This window comes from Danio rerio, chromosome 24 (genome assembly GCF_049306965.1).
Source record: "Danio rerio strain Tuebingen ecotype United States chromosome 24, GRCz12tu, whole genome shotgun sequence".
NCBI lineage: Eukaryota > Metazoa > Chordata > Actinopteri > Cypriniformes > Danionidae > Danio > Danio rerio.
Window position 1 is genome coordinate 35,647,501 of NC_133199.1, and position 21,147 is coordinate 35,668,647.

Sequence of the window (21,147 nt, forward strand, 5' to 3'; positions counted from 1 at the left end):
CAAAACTGCCCCAAAAATGAACTCACTGACCTAATTAGATTTAATCGAAACCATGTATGTTTTCATGTAGGTTATTGCTTAGTTGACTGGCCTGATTCTGTTGTTTTCATGTCAACAGTACAGCTCATGAAGAACCTAAATGGAGTAAGTTCACAGTAGGGTTGGGCTGATAGACGATGCTATAGACCAGTGGTTCCCAACCTGGGGTCCGCGCAAGAGTTCACAGGGGGGGCGCGGGAGAGGATAAGTATTGAGGTAGAAAAAGGCATAAAAGTGCTCCACTATTATAAAGGGCTTTGCAATTAATCGAAAATCCGATTTAGATTTCGGTTTCAAACGATTATAAAAAAGCATTAATCGAGATAAATGATTATTGCCTCATATTTTGCCACGTTCCAGTTGTACACGTGTCATCTAATGTGAGCGCTGTAATGGTCAAATAGGTGTCAAAACGCGGTGTTTAGTGATTATTTACATTAACCCTCATTTGTGTAATAAACAAACGAGTTGAGGATCAAAAGACGTGAAAGAGAAACCATTAAAGAGACAGCGCGCTATAATCCTTCTGCCGCCTGTTTTTAACATTATTAAACAAACATAACAAGAAAACCCTCGCTGCTCTTGACCGAAGGACTGCTGTAGCTAAAGTGTTTTTCTTACAGTGAAGATGCTTAAAGCACAGTTTGTTTCATATTTTTATTCTATTGTATTTATTTCTCTTTCCTTTGCAGGGTGGAAAATAACTGTATGCATACAGTTGAAGTCAGAATTATTAGCCCTCTTGAATATTAGCAAACCTTTTCCTGCCCAATTTCTGTTTCATGGAAAGAATATTTTATTAACTTATTTCTGAACATGTTTTGATATCTCATTTCTAATTACTGATTAATTTTTGTCTTTGCTATAATGACAGCACATAGTATTTTACTACATATTTTTCAAAATACAAGCATTCAGATTAAAGTGCAGTTCAAAGGCTTAATTAGAGTAATAAGGCAAGTCATTATAACGGTAGTTTATTCTGCAGACAATCAAAAAAATATCTTGCTTTATTCTTGTCTTTATTTTAGCTAAAATAAAACAAATAGAAAAAAAAATATTGTAGGAAATACTGTTTAAATTCCTTGCTCTGTTAAACTTAATTTGGGAAATATTTATAAAAAAATAAATAAATCTCAGGAGCGCTAATAATTTTGAATTTAACTGGCAATCGTTTTGAATAATCGTGATTACAATTATGACCAAAATTATCGTGATTATGATTTTTCCCAAAATCGAGCAGCCCTACTATTATATATGTATTTTTAAGTACCAAAAAAAAATCTAAACACATGCTTAAAATTCCAACATAATAGTGAAAATAATTAAAATAAATAACTTTAAATAATTATTTAAATTTTGCTCACTCGCGCAATCTGCTTGTCAACGTGTCGTAAAGGCAAAATCAAAACAAAAATGGCAGACAAACGGAAATGCAGTGATTCTTCAGAGGCGAAGAAAAAGATTAGACAGTATGACAAAGCCTACCTAAATTTTGGTTTTATTGAAGGCCAAGACAAGTTAAAACTGATTAATTTATATTTTCTATACGTATTACTATATATTAATATTACACAAACACACACACACACACACACACACACACACACACACACACACACACACACACACACACACACACACACACACACACATATATATATACAGTACATATGTGTGTGCGTGCGTGTGTATTTATATGGTGGGGGGGCTCCAATGTTTGTATATGTTCATGGGGGGGCCCCAAAGAAAAAGGTTGGGAACCACTGCTATAGACGATCGCCTATGGCCAATAGACAACACGATGCTAAGCCGGCATCGTGATCCATCGGCCCGTTCGCGAAATATACACACTCGGGCCCTGTTTACACTAATACGTCTTAGTGTTAAAATGGCATTTTAGAACAAGAATGATCCACATCCACACCGTTTTACCTAGCATTTCTGAACAGCCCTCTGTCCGCTGAAAACGCATATTACGTGACCACACACACACACATACACAGCCAGACAGCCACAAGCTGTCATGCGCTCCTCTGAGCTCCAGTCAGTGAGCAGTGCAAGTCGGAGATTTGTGAAGGATGTACCGCTGGATCGTGTCTCACTATAGTTGTTAAATGTGATATTCAGACATCCCAAGTCTCCCGGAAGCTCCGGGAGTCTCTATGCATTTGCGGGACTCATAATGCCCGCAAACGAGTGATAATCTCCCGGAAATCGCGCTTCTCCCTCTCGGTTCTCAAATAAGTCCCGGGTCCCTCCTCGCTCTTCAGACACCCCCCCCCCCCAACTTTTTGACGATGCCATCGTCCATTGTACGATGTACAAATTGGTCGACATCGCCCAACCCTAGTTCACAGTACTCATATAAATAGTTATTTCAACTCAAATGGTTTGTTGCAATCGGTTTGAGTTCTCTACATTTATTGGGTTTTATTTTGTTAAAATTGCTTCATTTACTCAAATTGTACACATTAGGAGTAGTTTTTGAACGTAAATGGTTTGTTGCAATCAGTTTCCTCAAACGGTTTGAGTTACTTTAACTTTTTGGGTTTTACATTGTAGTATTTTAGTAGTGGTCTCAAACTTAATTCCCGGAGGGCCACAGCTCTGCATAGTTTAGCTCCAACCACCTCTAACGCACGCCTGCTTAATAGTCTTTAGTAGACTTGAACACCTCAATTAGTTGGATCAGCTATGTTTGATTAGGCTTGGAGTAAAACTGTGCAGAGTTGCGGCCCTCCAGGAATCCAGTTTGAGACTTATGATTTATAGTTTAGCATGTGATTTTTGAGGCCTGTGACTGCATGATGATTTAAAAGCATTTAGACATCAGACATGATTGTACCGTTAGTAATATTAAAGGGCACCTTTGTTGAAAAATCTACTTTTCAAGCTGTTTAGACAGACATATTTGGTGGTATAGTGTATATACCTTCATACTGGGGTGGTATCAACACACTCAGTTCTTTTTTTTTTTTCAATTTAACAACATAAAAACGGTGGACCAATTGGAGCGGTTTTCAGACCGATTGCATCTCGACGTAGGAGTGCGGTTTCCCCACCCACCGAATTGATTAACAAACCGCGGATTAACATGTCTCCATAGTAACGCGTATAATCATATCAACAAGACAGGACCTGCTCAAAGCAACCGGGAATAAAAGAACTCTTCAGTTTGCTAGGATCACCAATCATCATCAGATGTGATCAAGAGTGAGTTTGCAGCATGCAGAATAAATATATTATACTGCAGGTGAACTCTACACTATGGAAAACAAAATTGGCTGTAGTGTATGTAAGAGAGTGTATGGGTGTTTCCCATGGTGTTTTCCCATGGGTTGCAGCTGGAAGGGCATCCACTGTGGAAAACATGCCGGAATAGTTGGCAGTTCATTCTGCTGTGGTGACCTCTAAAATAGAGACTAAGCCGAAGAAAAATGAATGAAAAATCCTTAAAAAAACAGTAATATACTGCAATACAGTACATATTACAGTTAAATACTGTGTAATTTCCAACAAAAAAATGATAGTGTATCTAAGTAAAAACTGAAATACATAAATGTGAAATAGATATATTTAAACAAATAAGTTTGACAAAACAAAATTAAAAGATAAATAAAAAAAAAAAAAAAAAAAAAAAATATATATATATATATATATATATATATATATATATATATATATATATATATATATAATATTAAAGTTATGTTGATGTTTTTTTCATTAAAACAGTTCATTTAAATCCTATAAAACATATTTTTATGTTTCATTTTTATGAATCCAAACTATTCTTTTCTTTTGAGCTATGAAGAGAGATCTTTGAGGAATAACATTTTTCTTGGGCGTTTGTTGGTGAATGTTTGTCTCTAAGAAATGCAAAGCAGAAAGCTGTTCTATTATCTCAATGTCTTTGCTTTATAATACTGTTTATGGCAGAAATTTCCAAAAAAACGATTGATCCCCACAGGGTGCTGCTGACAAAACCTCCTCACTGTGTGCGAAATGTTTATTGAGATGCACTATCAAGTCTGAAAAATGTGTTTAGTTTGGTTTTAACACAACAACTTTAGCTATTCCCTTTAACAGAATCTCCTGCTAGGCGTGTGAAAGGGTTTTGTTTTCAGAGAGTGGTGTTTTGGTCCAAAAAAACGTTCCCGGTTTTGATGACATACACACGTGTTGGCTGAGGAGTTTTACTTAACAGTTCTGACAGTTATAATTTGTGCTTGAGCTCTGTTTTGTCAGGATTCGAGACTTGTTGGCTGTTAGGAGGAGAACCTCAGAACCAGCTGTGAAACTGAAACTTCTGACAGCTGCTGCGTGTGAGGAAACAGAGCTCTTCTCTTTCTCTCACACAAACATGGCAGCCAAGCTGTGGTTGGTGGATTTCAGTTAGGTATAATGACAGAGCACCAACTAAATCTTTTTTGTTTTTGTTTACGTCTCTCATCCTCTGCACATTCAAAACCTATTTGATCTTCTGTTGAAACTACACTACCTGACAAAAATCTTGTCGTCGATTCCAGTTGTACATGACTTCTAGTTGATCATTTGGAAAAGTGGCAGAAGGTAGATTTTTCTGGTGAATTATCTATTGAACTGCATCCCAATCATCACAATTACTACAGAAGACCTATTGGAACCTGCTTGGACCCAAGATTCTTACAGAAAAATCTGTCAAGTTTGGTGAAGAAAAAAATCATGATTTGGAGTTATATTCAGTATTGGGGAGTGCGAGAGATCTGCAGAGTGGATGGCAACATCAACAGCCTGAGGAATCAAGACATTTGTGCTGCCCATTACTTTACAAACCACAGGAGAGGAAAAATTCTTCAGCAGGATAGCGCTCCTTCTCATACTTCAGCCTCCACATCAAAGTTCCTGAAAGCAAAGGTCAAGGTGCTCCAGGATTGGTCAGCCAAGTCTGAAGACATGGACATTATTAAGCATGTCTGGGGTGACATGAAGGAGGAGGCTTTAAAGATGAATTCAAAGAATCTTGATGAACTCTAGGAGTCCTGCAAGAACGCTTTCTTTGTCATTCCAGATGACTTTATTATTAAGTTAAGTATATATATATATATATATATATTCCTGTTTTTATCATATAGTGAATAACCTGTTTTTTACAGGTATTTTCCATGTTTAAAATATTTTAATTTACTGATAAGTCATAAGTAAAGAATAAAAAATTGTATGGTTTTTTATGTAATATTTTAATATGAGAATGTAGTATTTCTTAAAAATTAACAATTCAAATGTATCTTTACAGATTTTGTCTTTTGTATTATGAATTTGCTACATTTTCATTCATTTCTTGGTTTTTGTAATTAAGAATATCTGTATTTTACTACATTTTCTACTTCTAAATGCCTTTTAATTGACAAATATTGGTCAATTAGTTTACATGAAGTAATTTACTTAAAGTAAATTTGCATCTTTGGAAATTACATTGCTATAATGCTTGCTATAGAGCTGCACCAATCCTCTTTAAATTGATTTTATTTAATTTTTTGATACTTTAGTCAAAAATACGCATTTCAGCGCCACTTATTTGACAAACGATGCAAAAGTTGTTAGTTGTGGAGTGAAAGGAGGAAAAAAACACAACAGGCCTATGTGATGACATTTTTTTTTTGGTAATCATTTATTGACTTTCATTGTAGGATAAATACGCAATAGAGGTCATTGGCTACAGGTTTCCAGCTTTCTTCACATGCAAAAAAAAAAAAAAAAAACATTATTCATTATTAATCATTAATCAAAATAAAGGAAAACAACAAAGTGGAACAAGTGGAGGCTGAGACTCAGTGATGATTAAAATTACATTTTGTGTTTACAGTTGCACTAAACCAAGCCTAACCAGAATTGACCACCTAAGACTGCCATGAAAACTCTTTTTAGTCTTTTTCAACGTATTTATATTACACTAAGACCTGAGCATCTGATGCACATGATAGATGCTGCATTGGGAATTTTAATAAAGCAGCTACAGTTGAAGTCAGAATTATTAGCCCTCCTGAACTATTAGCTCCGCTGTATATTTTTACCCCAATTTCTTTTGTAATGGAAAGAAGATTTTTGAAAACACATTTCTTTACAATAAAACATAATAGTTTTAATAACTCATTTTTAATAACTGATTTATTTTATCTTTGCCATGATGACAGTAGATAATATTTGATTAGATATTGTGACATTTAAAGGCTTAACTAGGTTAATTAGGCAAGTTAGGGTAATTAGGCAAGTCATTGTATACACTCACTAGCCACTTTATTAGGTACACCTGTCCAACTGTCTAATTAGCCAATCACATGGAAGCAACTCGATGCATTTAGGCATGGGTACATGGTCAAAATGATCTGCTGCAGTTCAAACCGAGCATCAGAATGGGGAATAAAGGTAATTTAAGTGACTTTGAACGTGGCATGGTTGTTGGAGCCAGACGGGCTGTGGTATTTCAGAAACTGCTGATCTACTAGGATCTATGCACAACAATTTCTAGGGCTTACAGAGAATGGCCCGAAAAAGATATAACATTGAGTGACCGTTCTGTGGGCACAAATGCCTTGTTGATGCCAGAAGAGAAAAGCATAATCTGGGAAATATTTGAAAAAGAAACAGGAGGGATAATAATTTTGACGTAAACTGTATAAAAAAACTTTTCATATCAACATTGGCTTCTACTGAGCATATCTATTCTGACATCCTCAGTTAAATGAAAAGATGAAAAGAACAGCAAATTAATTTTGTTACTACAGTAAGTGCTTGCTTTTCTTCCCACCTCTTTAACTGGAGCTCAAGAAAAGTGCTGCAGACAATTTAAGGAAAGACAGTGGAGGTTATCAGCAATGAGATTTTGCACGTTCAGATTGAATTGATTACCCGGAGAAGGTTTCCCTTTTATCTTCAAAGTAAAGTGCCACTTAGAATTTGAATTAAGTTTGCTGGCCATTCTGACCCCAAAACAGCTTTGTGGCTTTAACTTTGAGATAGCCCTTATCGATGTACCTCTTTCTCGGTGATTTATGTCAGTGGCTGCGCTCGCTTTAGTGGCAATTTTCCTGGTGCAGTCTCTGGAGATAGTCCGCAGGAAAGTATTTGGTGGCTGATAAGATAGTGTTGTAAAGGCGGCCCGCTCCGCAGATAAGGACCATTACAGTTATTTGTTGAAAGACAAAGCCTCTCGCTGTCCGACAGACCCGTGAAAGCGTCTGGCCACTGAAACCTCTGTGATATTGATGTAATTGAGCAACACAAACACGGGGAACGCTCCTTAACCCTCCTCATGGGAGGTGAAATGAGAGCATCTTTGCTGTAGGCTCTTCGTGACACTACTTTTCTCTTTGTTTTGTTGAGCTTGTTGTTCACTCTTTGCTTTGATGTACTGTAGGAAATGGCTTATGAAATCTGGCATTCACATTTTTTTTTTGCAAAGTACACTAAAAAAAATTACATTTATTGGTTTATTTTACAACTTGAAGTTTTATGTTCAATCTTAAATTTGTGAAAACTAATAAGTTAACTTTTTTTTTTTCATGTTGCCAAACATAGGATTGTGCACAAAAAGCTGGGTTCCACACAATTCCTTAATGTTGTCCCAACACAAATTAACTAAAGGGCACTTATTTTACCACTTTTTTCCCAAGTCTTTTGTGTCGCCATAATAGGTCTGTAAAGTTTCAGCTCAGATTATTTATTATTACTTTTATGAATCTGGGAAATTTTAGCTGTTTGGACATTGTAGATGTTTTTGTTGCCTTTGCCTTTAATGCAAATAAGCTAGTTTTAGAGCGTGCAAACAGCGCAGATTATCACTGCGTTTTATAGTTAGTTTTATCTAGATAAGGAGCCCAGTTTAGGGCAAACTTAAAAATTGTGTTGTTTTTAACTCATTAAAAAAATTGTGCAAGCAGCAAAAGTGATTTTTTGAGTGTGTGGAACTCAGCATTTTGTACAGTGTAGCAAATGTTGGGTTCCACCAAATTCATGTTGTCCCAACGCAAATCGATCAAGGTAATTTAACAGATTTATGTGTTTGTGACTCATCATTTTAGAAAGGCTTGAATAAACCCTAACACAAATACATGAAATAAACTTACTTGGTATTTTTGACCAATGAGCTGTATTTCAGCTTCATCCATGTCTGTCTCCGTCACTGACTGCTGTTTATCTGACATAACGCATGATAAGAAGCAGACACGGTGGGCCGGGAGAAGCAGCTCATTTTCATTTAAAGCCACAGGCTACAAAAACAGCTACAATATACTCAGACAGCAACATGGGCAAATTCCGGAGGCTATAATAAATATTCTGATGGGCATTTTTAGCTGAAACTTTACAGACACATTCTGGAGAAACCAAAGCCTTATCTTAGATATTATAAAAGGGGTAAAACAGATGCCCTTTAAATCACTTGTAGAACATTAGTCAAAAAACAAACAGAATACAAAAACAAAAGTAATCAGTTAAAATGATGGACAACCTTATATTTACAAGTATGTGTTATTGACAATATTTGAAGTTAATGCAGCACACACACACACACACACACACACACACACACTTATAGATTAAACCGGTTTTTGTAGAACGGGACTTTTTGGAAAATCTTTTTTTTTTTTTTTCTTTTCTCATGTTTCATTTAATTCAGCACCACAGGCTCTGTATGTACAGCAATCAGCAGATATTCACACACAAAAAAGTTATAATTCAGTTTTTTTCCCTTTCATTCAATGATAAGTTCCCTCCAGTTAATTAGAATCTTACAGAAGGATTAGAGCTTGCAATTATTATTATCTACTGAGAATTCATAATTAATGGAAGTATATGAAAATGTCAACGAGAATCCTTAAGTTGAGCCAGAAATGGTTTCCTCAGCAGCTTTTGTTACTGTATTTGCCTTTTCGAAGTCACCGTTTAACAAAATCTCAATGCCAAAACAATGGTTAGACATTAAATGCTGTTGTTTTGTAGAAATGCACATTTTACAACATAGATGAAAAAGATAAGGATATCTGATTGGTTGGACTTTAGTCTGGATTTCTCAAATCAAGTTGGCTTTATTGTCATTTCAACAAGACACGGTGCAGTACACAGTGAAACGAAGCAATGTCCCTTCAGGACCAAGGTGCTTCATTAAACAACATAAATTGACAACACAGGACTGTGCACTACTATAAAAATTTAGAGAATTAAATAAAATAAAATATAATAAAAAAAGAATAAGAGTGCAAAGTGCAGTTTGTGTAACATTCAGTGCAAAAGAAACAGGACAGACATGACAGGACAAAAAAAATAAATAAATAACGCTGACAAGTACACCACGGATGTTGTGCAAATATTGGAGCATATATAAATACTGTACCTGTAAACATGTACAGTGAAATCTGAGAGAAATCTTATTGGTCTATAAAGACTTAGATTTGGCTTTACTTAAATCATTTGTCACTTAAATCACCTTTCTTCTGCTCTATTTGTCTTGTAGCAGATCATCTTGACCATGTCTACATGCCTAAATGCATTGAGTTGCTGCCACGTGATTCGCAAATTAGAAATTTGTGTTAACAAGCAGTTGGGCAGGTGTACCTAATAAAGTGGCCAATGAGTGTATAACTATATTAGCTATAATTTTATACACATTAACTAATGCTCATGTATCAGATTTTGGTATACGATTTCATTCACCAACGAAGAAAACCTTTTTGTTAAGCCTTACCTAGATTTTTATATGTGGAAGATAAACTCAGCCTGGATCAGGTGACTTGACATGAACATAACCTCATTCTCATCCAGAGATAGATGATGTTACTGCTTAATTGTATATTTTAAAAGTGCAGTCCTCTCGCTCTCATCCAGAAATGAGCCAGTGTAAAAGATGATATCCCATTATCCTAACTGCATAATGTGTTTCTTTTTATCCACGTCGCGCTTTGGCAGGAGGACGGGGAATTACAAAGTTGGTGCAAAGAGGCTGTTTTGTGAACCCTGAAATTAAAACTGTACGAGACGTTCCTGCAAATTGTAAACTCATGCTTGTACATCTCTGCTAACGCTATCAGGACTAAGCTCTGCCATCTGTCTAGAGTTCTGCATTGGAGTTGTAGTCTGGAGTGTATCAAACATAAAACAAATATATGTGTATGATGCATTTGCGATGTTTGGAGACTCTTTAGTCAAGTCGTTTCTGCTGTTCTGCCCTGTTTGAACTCCAATGTGCTTGTGTAGATTTCAGGAAGTGTTTGAATGAAATGGTAAACAGGCTTTCAGAAAAAAATGGCACTAAAACTGAAACATAAATTAGTGAAGCAATGGAAATTGTGTAATTAACGTCATTTACGTCACGCATTTAGATGGTCTTGGGAGTTTATCACACCAAGCATCTGTTATGGAGCAAGCATCTATAGCTCTGGTAGGCAGAAAGTTCCTAATCTGATTTGTTTCTGTCAAATCCATCAGAGCATTTACAGCCACAGAAGTCTGTGAAAGTTTGCTGTCTGACGATCAAGTTAGGAAATGCATTCAAAGAATCGGTCTTACAACTTATATAACGAAAACTTGTATTGAGAAAACAGTGACTTGTGGACTGTTTTCTGTGATTATATTACAGTTATATTATATTACAGTTAATTATTAATTTATTGCTCCTTTTCTGGACACTCTAAGCGCTTTCCGGTCATGGAAAACCTGGAAAATTCATGGAATTTTGACATGGCATTTTCAGGCCTGGAAAAGTTTTGGAAAAACAGGAAAACCCGCAAAGTCTTGGAAAAGTCATTAGAAATTAGTTGTACACTTGTAATCATGTACAGTGAAATCAGAGAGAAATCTGATTGGTCTATAAAGACTTGGATCTGGCGTCAATTCACATATATGCGAAATTATTCTGTATATTTGAGCTATAAAAGAAAAAACAAGTCAGGGAAAAACTTTTTTTGAGGATAACAATTTTCTGAAACTGATCACATGACTTTTATGGTTCATATGCCTTTTTATATGACTATTCATATGATTCATATGCCTATTTAATGTCTTATTTATGACTAATGAATTGGTTTATTTAAATTAATTAATCGAAAACCATTGAACATTTGAATGTAAACAGATTTACAAATGTAGTATTTGTCTCCCAACCCTCCCACCCCCCTCAAAATCAGACTCTTTCAATTAATTTCAAACACAAAAACAGTATTAGTAACTGTAACTGTATTAGTACAAAATTTACCTTGACAAATGTTGTAACATGGCGGCATGGTGTGTACAAATATCTGTAAACTTGGATTAGGGCTGCACGATATTAGAAAAAATCTGCCATTACAATATTTTGTATTTCTGTTATATATATTGCGATGTAAATACAATTTCACCAGATGATTTAACGTGTTTATTTGGATTGATTGGGGGGATTTTTGTAGAGGAGTGTATCTTGAATAATATATAACAAATAAATTACAAGCATACATAAATAAAGATAAAAGCGAATTATAGTTTTCAGGTATTCACTATTCAGGTACAGATATTGAATAATCAACACGGCATAGTCTTCATTGTATATTATTAAATTTTTATTAAAGTTACAAAAAATGTATTGTGGCCGGATGTTTTAAAATTTGAAATATTGAAATGTTCACACAGTCACAGGCCTTAAAGGGACAGTTCACTCAAAGATTAAAATGTACGCACTATTTACGCACCCTTCACTTGTTTCAATGAAATAGGAGTTATTAAATAAAATTTTTTGTCTGTTCATTTAAAAAAAAAAAAGAAAGGAAACTCCTAAATGTTTGAAACAAGCGAAGGGTGTAATTTTTGGGTGAACTATCTCTTTAAAAATGCATGCAGATGATAAACCGTTACTTCATTATGATTAAACTCTATAATAAACTATAACCCCAACAGTGCATATCCTGCGATGTGACTATTGTGGGTGCACACATTGCCGTATTGATGCTGAAATTATATATTGTGCAGCCCTAACTTGAATAGCGGTTAGTTGTCTTTACTCCTTTTCTGTCCTTAGCCAAAAACTTGCTCTCACATTGTTAGCATTATCAAAATCAATTTTGCATATATATATATATATATATATATATATATATATATATATATATATATATATATATATATATATATATATAAACTAATTTAAACAAAATTGATTGTTGCATGTTCTATGATTCGCTGTAATAAATTTGAACATCATTGTTTTTCTTATTATTATCATGTATATGTAGACATTACATGAAACATTACACCATGAAAATGTGCTTGAAAATTCTAGAAAAGTCTTGGAAAAGTCATGAAATTTTAGTATTAAAAATGTGTATGAACCCTGCTAGTGTTACTGCAGCATACTGTAAGTGTGCTAAAGCAGGGTTGGAACTAAACTGTGCAGGCCTGTGGCCCCTAAGAAACTGTATTTGACAGCCTTATCTTAGATAATGCCTAATAATTGATTAAAAAGTCATAATTGTTTTATTAAATGTTTATAACTAATAAAATCCTGTTGTATTTTTCAATAAATTTGAACATATACAGTCAAGCCTGAAATTATTCATACCCCTGGGGTATGAAGTACAAATTATTTTGGGCTTGATTTAACTATAATATGGCATATAATCATAATTTTTTACTGTTGATTTTAATGCATTAACTTATGTTTACTAATGAGAATTTATTAATGAGATCCCAGTTGTAAGAGCAACAAATAATAACCTGACTATTAGTTGATCATTTGTAGAAGTGGCAGAAGGTAGATTTTTCTGATGAATCATCTGTTGAACTGCATCCCAATCTTCACAAATACTGCAGACGACCTATTGGAACCCACATGGACCCAAGATTCTCACAGATATCAGTCAAGTTTGGTGAAGAAAAAAATCATGGTTTGGGGTTGCATTCAGTATGGGGGCGTGCGAGAGATCTGCAGAGTGGATGGCAACATCAACAGCCTAAGGTATCAAGACATTTGTGCTGCCCATTATGTTACAAACCACAGCGCTCCTTCTCATACTTAAGCCTCCACATCAAAGTTTCTGAAAGCAAAGGACGCAAAGGTGCTCCAGGATTGGCCAGCCCAGTCACCAGACATAAACATTATTGAGCATTGAAGGAGGGATTGAAAATTAATCTAAAGATGACTTTGTTAATATGTTATTTGAGTCATTACAGAGATGTATTGATGAAGTCCTCCAAGCTCATGGGAGTCAGACACAATATTGATTCTTTCTCCACTGCAGCATGACTTTATATTCAATACTGTACATTATTTCTGTTAGGTGACAAGACTTTTGTCTAAGCAAAGTCAGACCTTACTGTCCTAAATAAATAATTAAAAATCAAGGCATGATCATGTTTTGTTTTTGTATAATAAGCAAAATCTAGAGGCCTTTGCCTTTCATATAAGCCACTTCTGATACCAAATGATTAACTAAGTCAAGTTATTATTTGCTGTTCTAAAAATTGAATAAGTGACGAGTCTTTTTGCAGCTTAGCTCAATATTGCGATTGTACTATATGCCATGATAATATTTTCAGCCATTAATCGCAGCAAGAAAATTTGAAACCGTCAGAAGCCTAATATAACTTTAACTCTATAGAAATGTAATACTATTTATTCTTTAAAGAGTCAAATATTTTGTACAACATGTTAAGATTATAAATGACGATTGTACAAAACTGTGCATGAAAGTTTTTTGCTATTAAAGCACCTTCATGGAAAAACTGATGTATGTCAGTCATCATTGAGAGATGAAATTTTCTAGCATGATGCAGAATTGCTATTCTTTCTGCCTGTCTAAAGCCAGATCTGTTTAGCCTGACACTGATTTACCAAACACACAAGCGCTCACAAAGGATTGATTGACAGATTTGACCTTCATCCGGCATAAGCAAACTGGTGTGCACACAGCCGATCGGCATTGTGATTACTCACTCATGCTGGCAGCGCTGCGCTCCTGATGGACACACACTCCTCCAGCTATTGCATTGGACTTTTTTTTATGTATCTCTCTGATGCCTATGGAACTAAACACCGTGCTAATACCATCAGCATCATGCTCGTTTTCCCTTAAGAATTAGATTTAGACGTGATAATGTTCTGCAGAGGGTTTTTGTAATGGCAAGTGTTCAGGTTACATTATCTGAGATGCTGCCTGTGGGATAGAGGGTGTAAAACGATTAGGGAGTTGTTGTTTTTTTGTTTGGGTTGCAGGGTTTGTCTAGGATACACACAAATTGCAGATTCTTTTGAGCCAGTTCATGCCTTTAACTGACTTCATAATATACAGAGGTTGCTAGATTGCTGTAATTTCTGTAATACAGTCAATCAAATCAGTGTCTATACAGTGAGTTATCTAACTTTAATGCATCAATTCCACTATTTAATATTTTATTTAATTTTATATCATATAATTTTATTTAAAATCTTTATTATATTTAATTTTATTTTATTTAATTTATTTTATTAAAAATACATTTTATTTTAAAGTTTAAAATTTAATTGAATTTTGTTCTGTTCTATTAAATAAATTTTATTTGTTTATTTTAAATTTAATTGAATTTAGTTCTAATTAATTTAATTTGTTTTTATTTTAAAATATTAATTAATCTAATTTAAATTGTATTCTATTTAATTTATTTTAATTAGTTTTTATTTTTTAAATATTATTTAATTTGATTATAGAACAATTTAATTTTATTCCATTTAATTTATTTTGTTTTTTGTTTTTAAATGTCATTTAATTAAATTTAACACAATTAATTTTCATTTAATTTTTTTAAATTTTTGAATGTTATCTTTTATTTAATTTTACATTTTTAATTTAATTGAATTAGTTTTTATTTTTAAATGTATTTGTTTTAATTTAATTTAATTTAACATTTTTAATTTAATTTAGTTCTGTTTTAATTTTATAAATTTTTTATTTTAAATTGTTATTTAATATAATTTAATTTCTTTTTAAAATTGTATTTTATTATTGCTGGTAACAGTCTGAATGATTCTTTTCTTTTTTGGTACAGAGCACATGCCGTCAATTTTTTGAGAAAGATACGTGAAATACTGATGCATCTGACCAAAGTATAAGTTTCCACTGTATGATGGTCCATCCCAGATAGGGCTTCTTTTTGGCACAGTACAGCTTTAACTTGCATTTCTTGATGTAACTACACAGATTGTACATATCGTGTGGTTTGCCAAAGTAGTCCCAAGCCCATGTGTTGATATGGCTTATAGATAAAATGACGACTCTTAATACAGTGCCATCGGAAATCACGTTTATTCCGCTTAAGCTTGCGCACTTGTCCTTTACACACTGAAATCCACCAGATTCTTTAGATATTTTTATTATGAAAGCGAAATATCCAAATGTTATCCTATCTTTGTTTAAGGAACATTTTTTAAAAACATTTCAATAATTTTCTTACGTATTTGTTGGCAAACTAGCGATCTTCAGCCCATCTTTGCTCTTAAAGCACTAGACCTTTCCTGGATGCTGCTTTTGTACCAAATCATAATTACAATTCCTTGTTGAAATCACCTGTTTCAAATTACACCATTTAACCAATTTTCCTGATTACTAGCCCTAAACTGCTCCTGTCCCAACTTTTTTTGGAGTGTGTTGCAGGTCTGAATGACAGGAAAGGATGTGTACTTGCAAATGAAATGAAGTTGATAATATTTTGTGTTCATATTGTCTGCAATGAAATACAAGCCAAAGTCAATTTGGAAATCACTACGTTCTTTTTTATTTGCATTTTCCATACTGTCCCAACTTTTTCTGAATTGGGGTTGTAGAGTAACTTGTCCGACACTGCTGTGAAAGCCCATTAAGTAAGATTTGCTGTTTATTCTCCTGAAAAATGAGTTTGTGGTTCTTTTGTGTGTTTTGCAGCCCTATTGAGAGATCCCAGTCAGAGCATCATGTCATTAATAAACTGCTGAAGGGAGTCCACAGTCTGAACTCACAGCTGGGCTTGCAGGAGCTGAAACAGATCAGTACCATCACCACCGTCGAAACGTGGGACCGTGGACAGATCAGTGAGATGCATATACACACACACACACACACACACACACACAAACATTGGTTTTGGTGGTTTATGAGGACTTTCCATAAGTGTGATATGTTATTCAGTAAAAAAATACCTAGCGTCATATTGCATTACTATTGTCAACTTTTTTCAAAAGACTTTGTTAAGCACGATTTTTAATAGAGCTGCATAATATAGCAAACAATTTAAGTTATCACTATAATACTACAGGTATATGCAATATCCATATCACAGAGAGGTAAATTAAATTAGTTTTCAACCATTTGTGGTGTTTTATTAGCTCAGTAAAATATACACTCACTGGCCACTTATTAGGTACACCTTATAAGTACCGGGTTGGACCCCCTTTTGACTTCAGAACTGCCTTAATCCTTTTTGGCAAAGATTCAACAAGGTACTGGAAATATTCCTCAGAGATTTTGGTCCACATTGGCATGATAGCATCACGCAGTTGCTGCAGATTTGTTTTCTGCACGTCCATGATGCGAATCTCCCGTTCCACCACATCCCAAGTGCTTTATTGGATTGAGGCCTGGTGACTGTGGAGGCCATTTGAGTAGAGAACTCATCATGTTCAAGAAATCAGTCTGAGATGATTCATGCTTTATGACATGGTGCGTTTTCTGCTGGAAGTAGCTATCAGAAGATGGGTACACTGTGGTTAAAAAGGGATGGACATGCTCAGCAACAATACTCAGTTAGGCTGTGGTGATACTCTTTTGGTACTTATGGGCTCAAAGTGTGCCAAGAAAATATCCCCCACACCATTACACCACCACCACCAGCCTGAACCGTTGATACAATGCAGGATGGATCCATGCTTTCATGTTGTTGACGTCAAATTCTGACCCTACCATCCGAATGTCGCAGCAGAAATCGAGACTCATGTAATTGTAGCCTCAATTTCCTTTTCTTAGCTGATAGGAGTGGCACCCGGTGTGTGTTTTCTGCTGTTGTAGCCCACCCGCCTCAAGGTTAGATGTGTTGTATATACAGAGATTGTCTTCTTGCCACCTCAGTTGTAACGGGTGGTTATTTGAGTTACTGTTGCCTTTCTATCAGCTTGAACCAGTCTGGCCATTCTCCTCTGACGTCTGGCATCAACAAGGCATTTGCGCCCACAGAACTGCTGCTCACTGGATATTTTCTCTTTTTCAGGCAATTCTCTGTAAACCCGGGAGATGGTTGTGCATGAAAATCCTAGCAGATCAGCAGTTTCTGAAATACTCGGCCTGTCTGGCTCCAACAACCATGCCATGTTTAAAGTCACTTAAATCCCCTTTCTTCTCCATTCTGATGTTCAGTTTAAACTGCAGCAGATCGTCTTGACCATGTCTACATGCCTAAATGCATTGAGTTGCTGCCATGTGATTGGCTGATTAGAAATTTACATTAACAAACTGGACAGGTGTACCTAATAAAGTGGCTGATGACTGTATAGTACTTTATTATATCATGATCATTGCCTAAATACATATTTTTTATTGCTGATAAAATAGCATTTTATGTTAATTATAATCAGTGATCTCTCTCATCTCATCTCCAGCATCACAAACAGTATCTCCACATTAGCTTTTACTAATCCAAAACCTTGCAAATATTTACGAATACCTCTCTTTGGTTATCTCACCCAAAACTCTTAATATGTCGTATATCAGTTGCCTCATGCAACACAATCTATCAAGAGAAATTGACCAGATCTTTCAATCGACATCTTCTTTCTGTCTAGCCTTTTAATGCAATCAAGTGTTTGGATGTGTTCCTAAAAGGTTGAGAGCCCAACCAGTCATGCTTTTTTTCCCTTTTTCGACGTGTTCAGTCATCTGCTAATCTGTGCTCAATAACAGCCACATGTAATTTCAGGGCCACTAAGCAAAAACATAAAGGAAAGACAATTTGATGAAAGTATGAAGCCGTGCCTTCACCGCGATGCTTGGCGTTTTGCAAGCGTCTGGTGTTCTGAAGATGGAGATTTCGTTATTGATTGGTCTCGAGCGGTGGCGGTAATGGCTGTGGCGTGTTGTATGTCACAGATGGAGTGGGGAAGGGCTTCGTTATGGATGCGAGTTTGAGCTGCAGATGATTACAGAGCATAAACACTGTGATTTGCTGTTGATAGCCGTCTGGAAAGTTTGCGTGTGAGGAGTGAGAGATGGATTTTCTTAGTGCAACAAAGGTTTGCTTTCAGAGAGTTTTGATCTCATTCAGATCTTTGTATTTAAGGGTGATTTATTTGTTTTACTTCTAGATATGTATACGGCTTATTTTGTATTTTGCATACACTTACAAATATGTGTGTGTGTGTGTGTGTGTGTGTGTGTGTGTGTGTGTGTGTGTGTGTGTGTATGTATATATATATATATGTATGTATATATATATGTATATATATATGTATATATATATGTATATATATATATATATATATATATATATATATATATATATATATATATATATATATATATATATTTTCCGCTTTGTCCCTTTATTAATCTGAGGTCGCCACTGCAGAATGAACCGAGAACTTATCTAACATATGTTTTATGCAGCGGTTGCCCTTCCAGCTGCTACCCTTCTATGGTAAACATCCATACACACTCATTCATACACACACACTACGGTCAGATTTAACATACCCAATTCACCTACACCACTTATCTTTGGACTTGTTGGGAAACTGGAGCACCTGGAGGAAACCCATGCGAACACGGGGAGAACATGCAAACTCCACACAGAAACGCTAACTGACCCAGCCGAGGCTCGAACCAGCGACCTTCTTGCTGTGAGGCGATTGTGCTACCCACTGCACCACAGCGTTGTCATATATATGCATACAACAGTTCTGTCTGGTTCTTGACTCTGATTGGCTGATAGCCCTGCAATATTCAGCAATATCAGAACTCACAGCCTCTTCACTCTGCTGTATTACTCCACCCAAATAGAGTGAGAGCAGATCGAAAAACTCACTACACTTTGACAAATATTGCTGCTGTTGGAACAACATTATGTCCTTTTGAGGCTTTTTGGCGGGAATGTAGTTGTTTAGATTGTAACTATGCAGTTTATTTATAAGGGCAGTACCTATTTTTAAATATTTTTTAATTTTGGAGGGACAACACATTGGTGGCAATGATTACCCGATTCCCTATTAACCACAATTTAATTTGTCACGGTTAATTAATCATAAAGGCTTCTCAACATCATATGTCTGCATGGAACAAAACTGCAGCAAAGTTATGCCAACTGTGTGCTAGTTTAAAGTTACGAGTTTGTACACAGAGGCTAATACCCACGCACACAGGACTAACTATGGCTGAGGCTCAATTAAGGGCCATTCACACATCGCGTCTTTTGTGTGCACAAGTTTATTATTATCAATGGAGGTGCAATGCTTGCGTGCACTTATTGGTGGGGCGCAACACGCTCACTCATGCTTTCCAGGCGCACCAAGTTGAAAGAATACCGTGAGCAGACTGTGACAAGAACTGGACCAATCAGCTTCATACTTTGCATGGAATATACACATTTCTACTCCAAAGAGAAAAAATCTACAAAATTAAAAATACCAAACAATGTTGAAATATAGTTGATCAAAAGTGCCTTTCAGACAGAGGTTCAGAGGTCTTTGATTACATTTTGTTCTCTTTAAAAGGGAAATACTTAACCAATATGTAGCTTAGATTTAAATTAGACACATACATTTTATTTCTTTTTATTTATTTATTGTTCTGTCATTTATTTGCAGTGTAAGTGTGTGAATGGTGGAAGAAAAATCTCAAAAGATTTTTGAGACTGTCCTATGGAGTTAATCTAGGGCCATATATACATGGAAAATAAAAGAAAGTTTTGCAAACAAAAAAATAAAGCATTGAGCAAAAAATAAGTAAATGCAAATCTCCTAAAATCACAAAGCAAAATTTTTTTTTTGAGAAATAAAAATAAATGTTGCTAACAAAACAAAGTTACAAATAAAAACCAAGCAGTGCAAAAAAGCTTAAATATTTTTTTGCAAATTTCATTTTTATTTCTCTACTTTTCCCTTTGCAGTTTGTTATTCTTTTTACCAAAATAAATTTTTATTTCTCAAATATAAATTTTTACCTTAAGATTTTGGGAGATTTGCATTTATTTATTTATTTTTTTGCTCAATACTTAGTTCTTCATTTGGAAATCTTTCTTTATTTTGCAAGTATATATGGTCCCAGACTGACTCCATACTCTCCGTGTTTGATTTTCTTTTTTATACATAATTATGTCGTCGAACTGTTGTATAAACGAAATGTCACACTCATAGCAGTGCGATATATCGTTACTGATGGGACACTAAGGCAACACACGCCTCCCACCAGTACTGATATACAGCCATACCGCACTGCTACTTGTGTGATATTGCTCATATACACACACACACACACACACACACTCACACATATATGTATACATATATAGCCTTAAATCTGCCTTGAGGCTTGATAGTCAGGCACACTCACATCAATCTGGCAACCTGCGTAGAATAGTCGGAGGAGTCTAGTGAAAATATGTTTTGATCCAGGAGTGCAATATCCAGTTTAATCACTGGGTGTCAAATTTACATACTGCACCTTTAATGACAAAAATAACGTTTGTAAATGTAAATTCATATTTCAAGCTGACATGCTAAAGAAAAACAGAGAAATAACCAACTTCAAACCTTTCTTTTTGGTGAAAATACCAGTAGCCTAAAACTTTTGCACAGTACTGTATATCCACATATGGCACAATCACGTTAAGATTTTTTGGGAATAATATCAATATCTCTGTTTAAAAAAAACCCTCAGGATGATATGAGATGTCTGAATGAGAGTAGTGTTAGCTTGCTTTTTGAATTCTTGTAGCGTGCAGAGTCTTTATTTCTGCACACAACAGATACGGCAATAGGATTGAATCAGCTTCTCGCCCACCTGCATAATAGGGTCAAGTGCTTTGACCTGAAACGGCTGAACCGTAACTGCTGAATGGAAAGTTTTTTAATTGAGCATGTTGTTTTCTGCCATATTTATATCTGCTTCT

At 35.2% G+C, this 21,147-nt stretch overlaps 1 protein-coding gene across 3 annotated transcripts in view; it reads left to right on the forward strand.

The window, feature by feature from the left end:
* cnbd1 (cyclic nucleotide binding domain containing 1) overlaps positions 1 to 21,147 on the forward strand; it is a 79,678-nt gene that overhangs the window by 26,423 nt on the left and 32,108 nt on the right. For all 3 annotated transcript variants that reach the window (XM_009302167.5, XM_073940946.1, XM_073940945.1), the window contains one exon: positions 15,939 to 16,084. In XM_009302167.5, the coding sequence (XP_009300442.1) occupies positions 15,939 to 16,084 (146 nt within the window). The remainder of the gene's footprint in view (positions 1 to 15,938; positions 16,085 to 21,147) is intronic.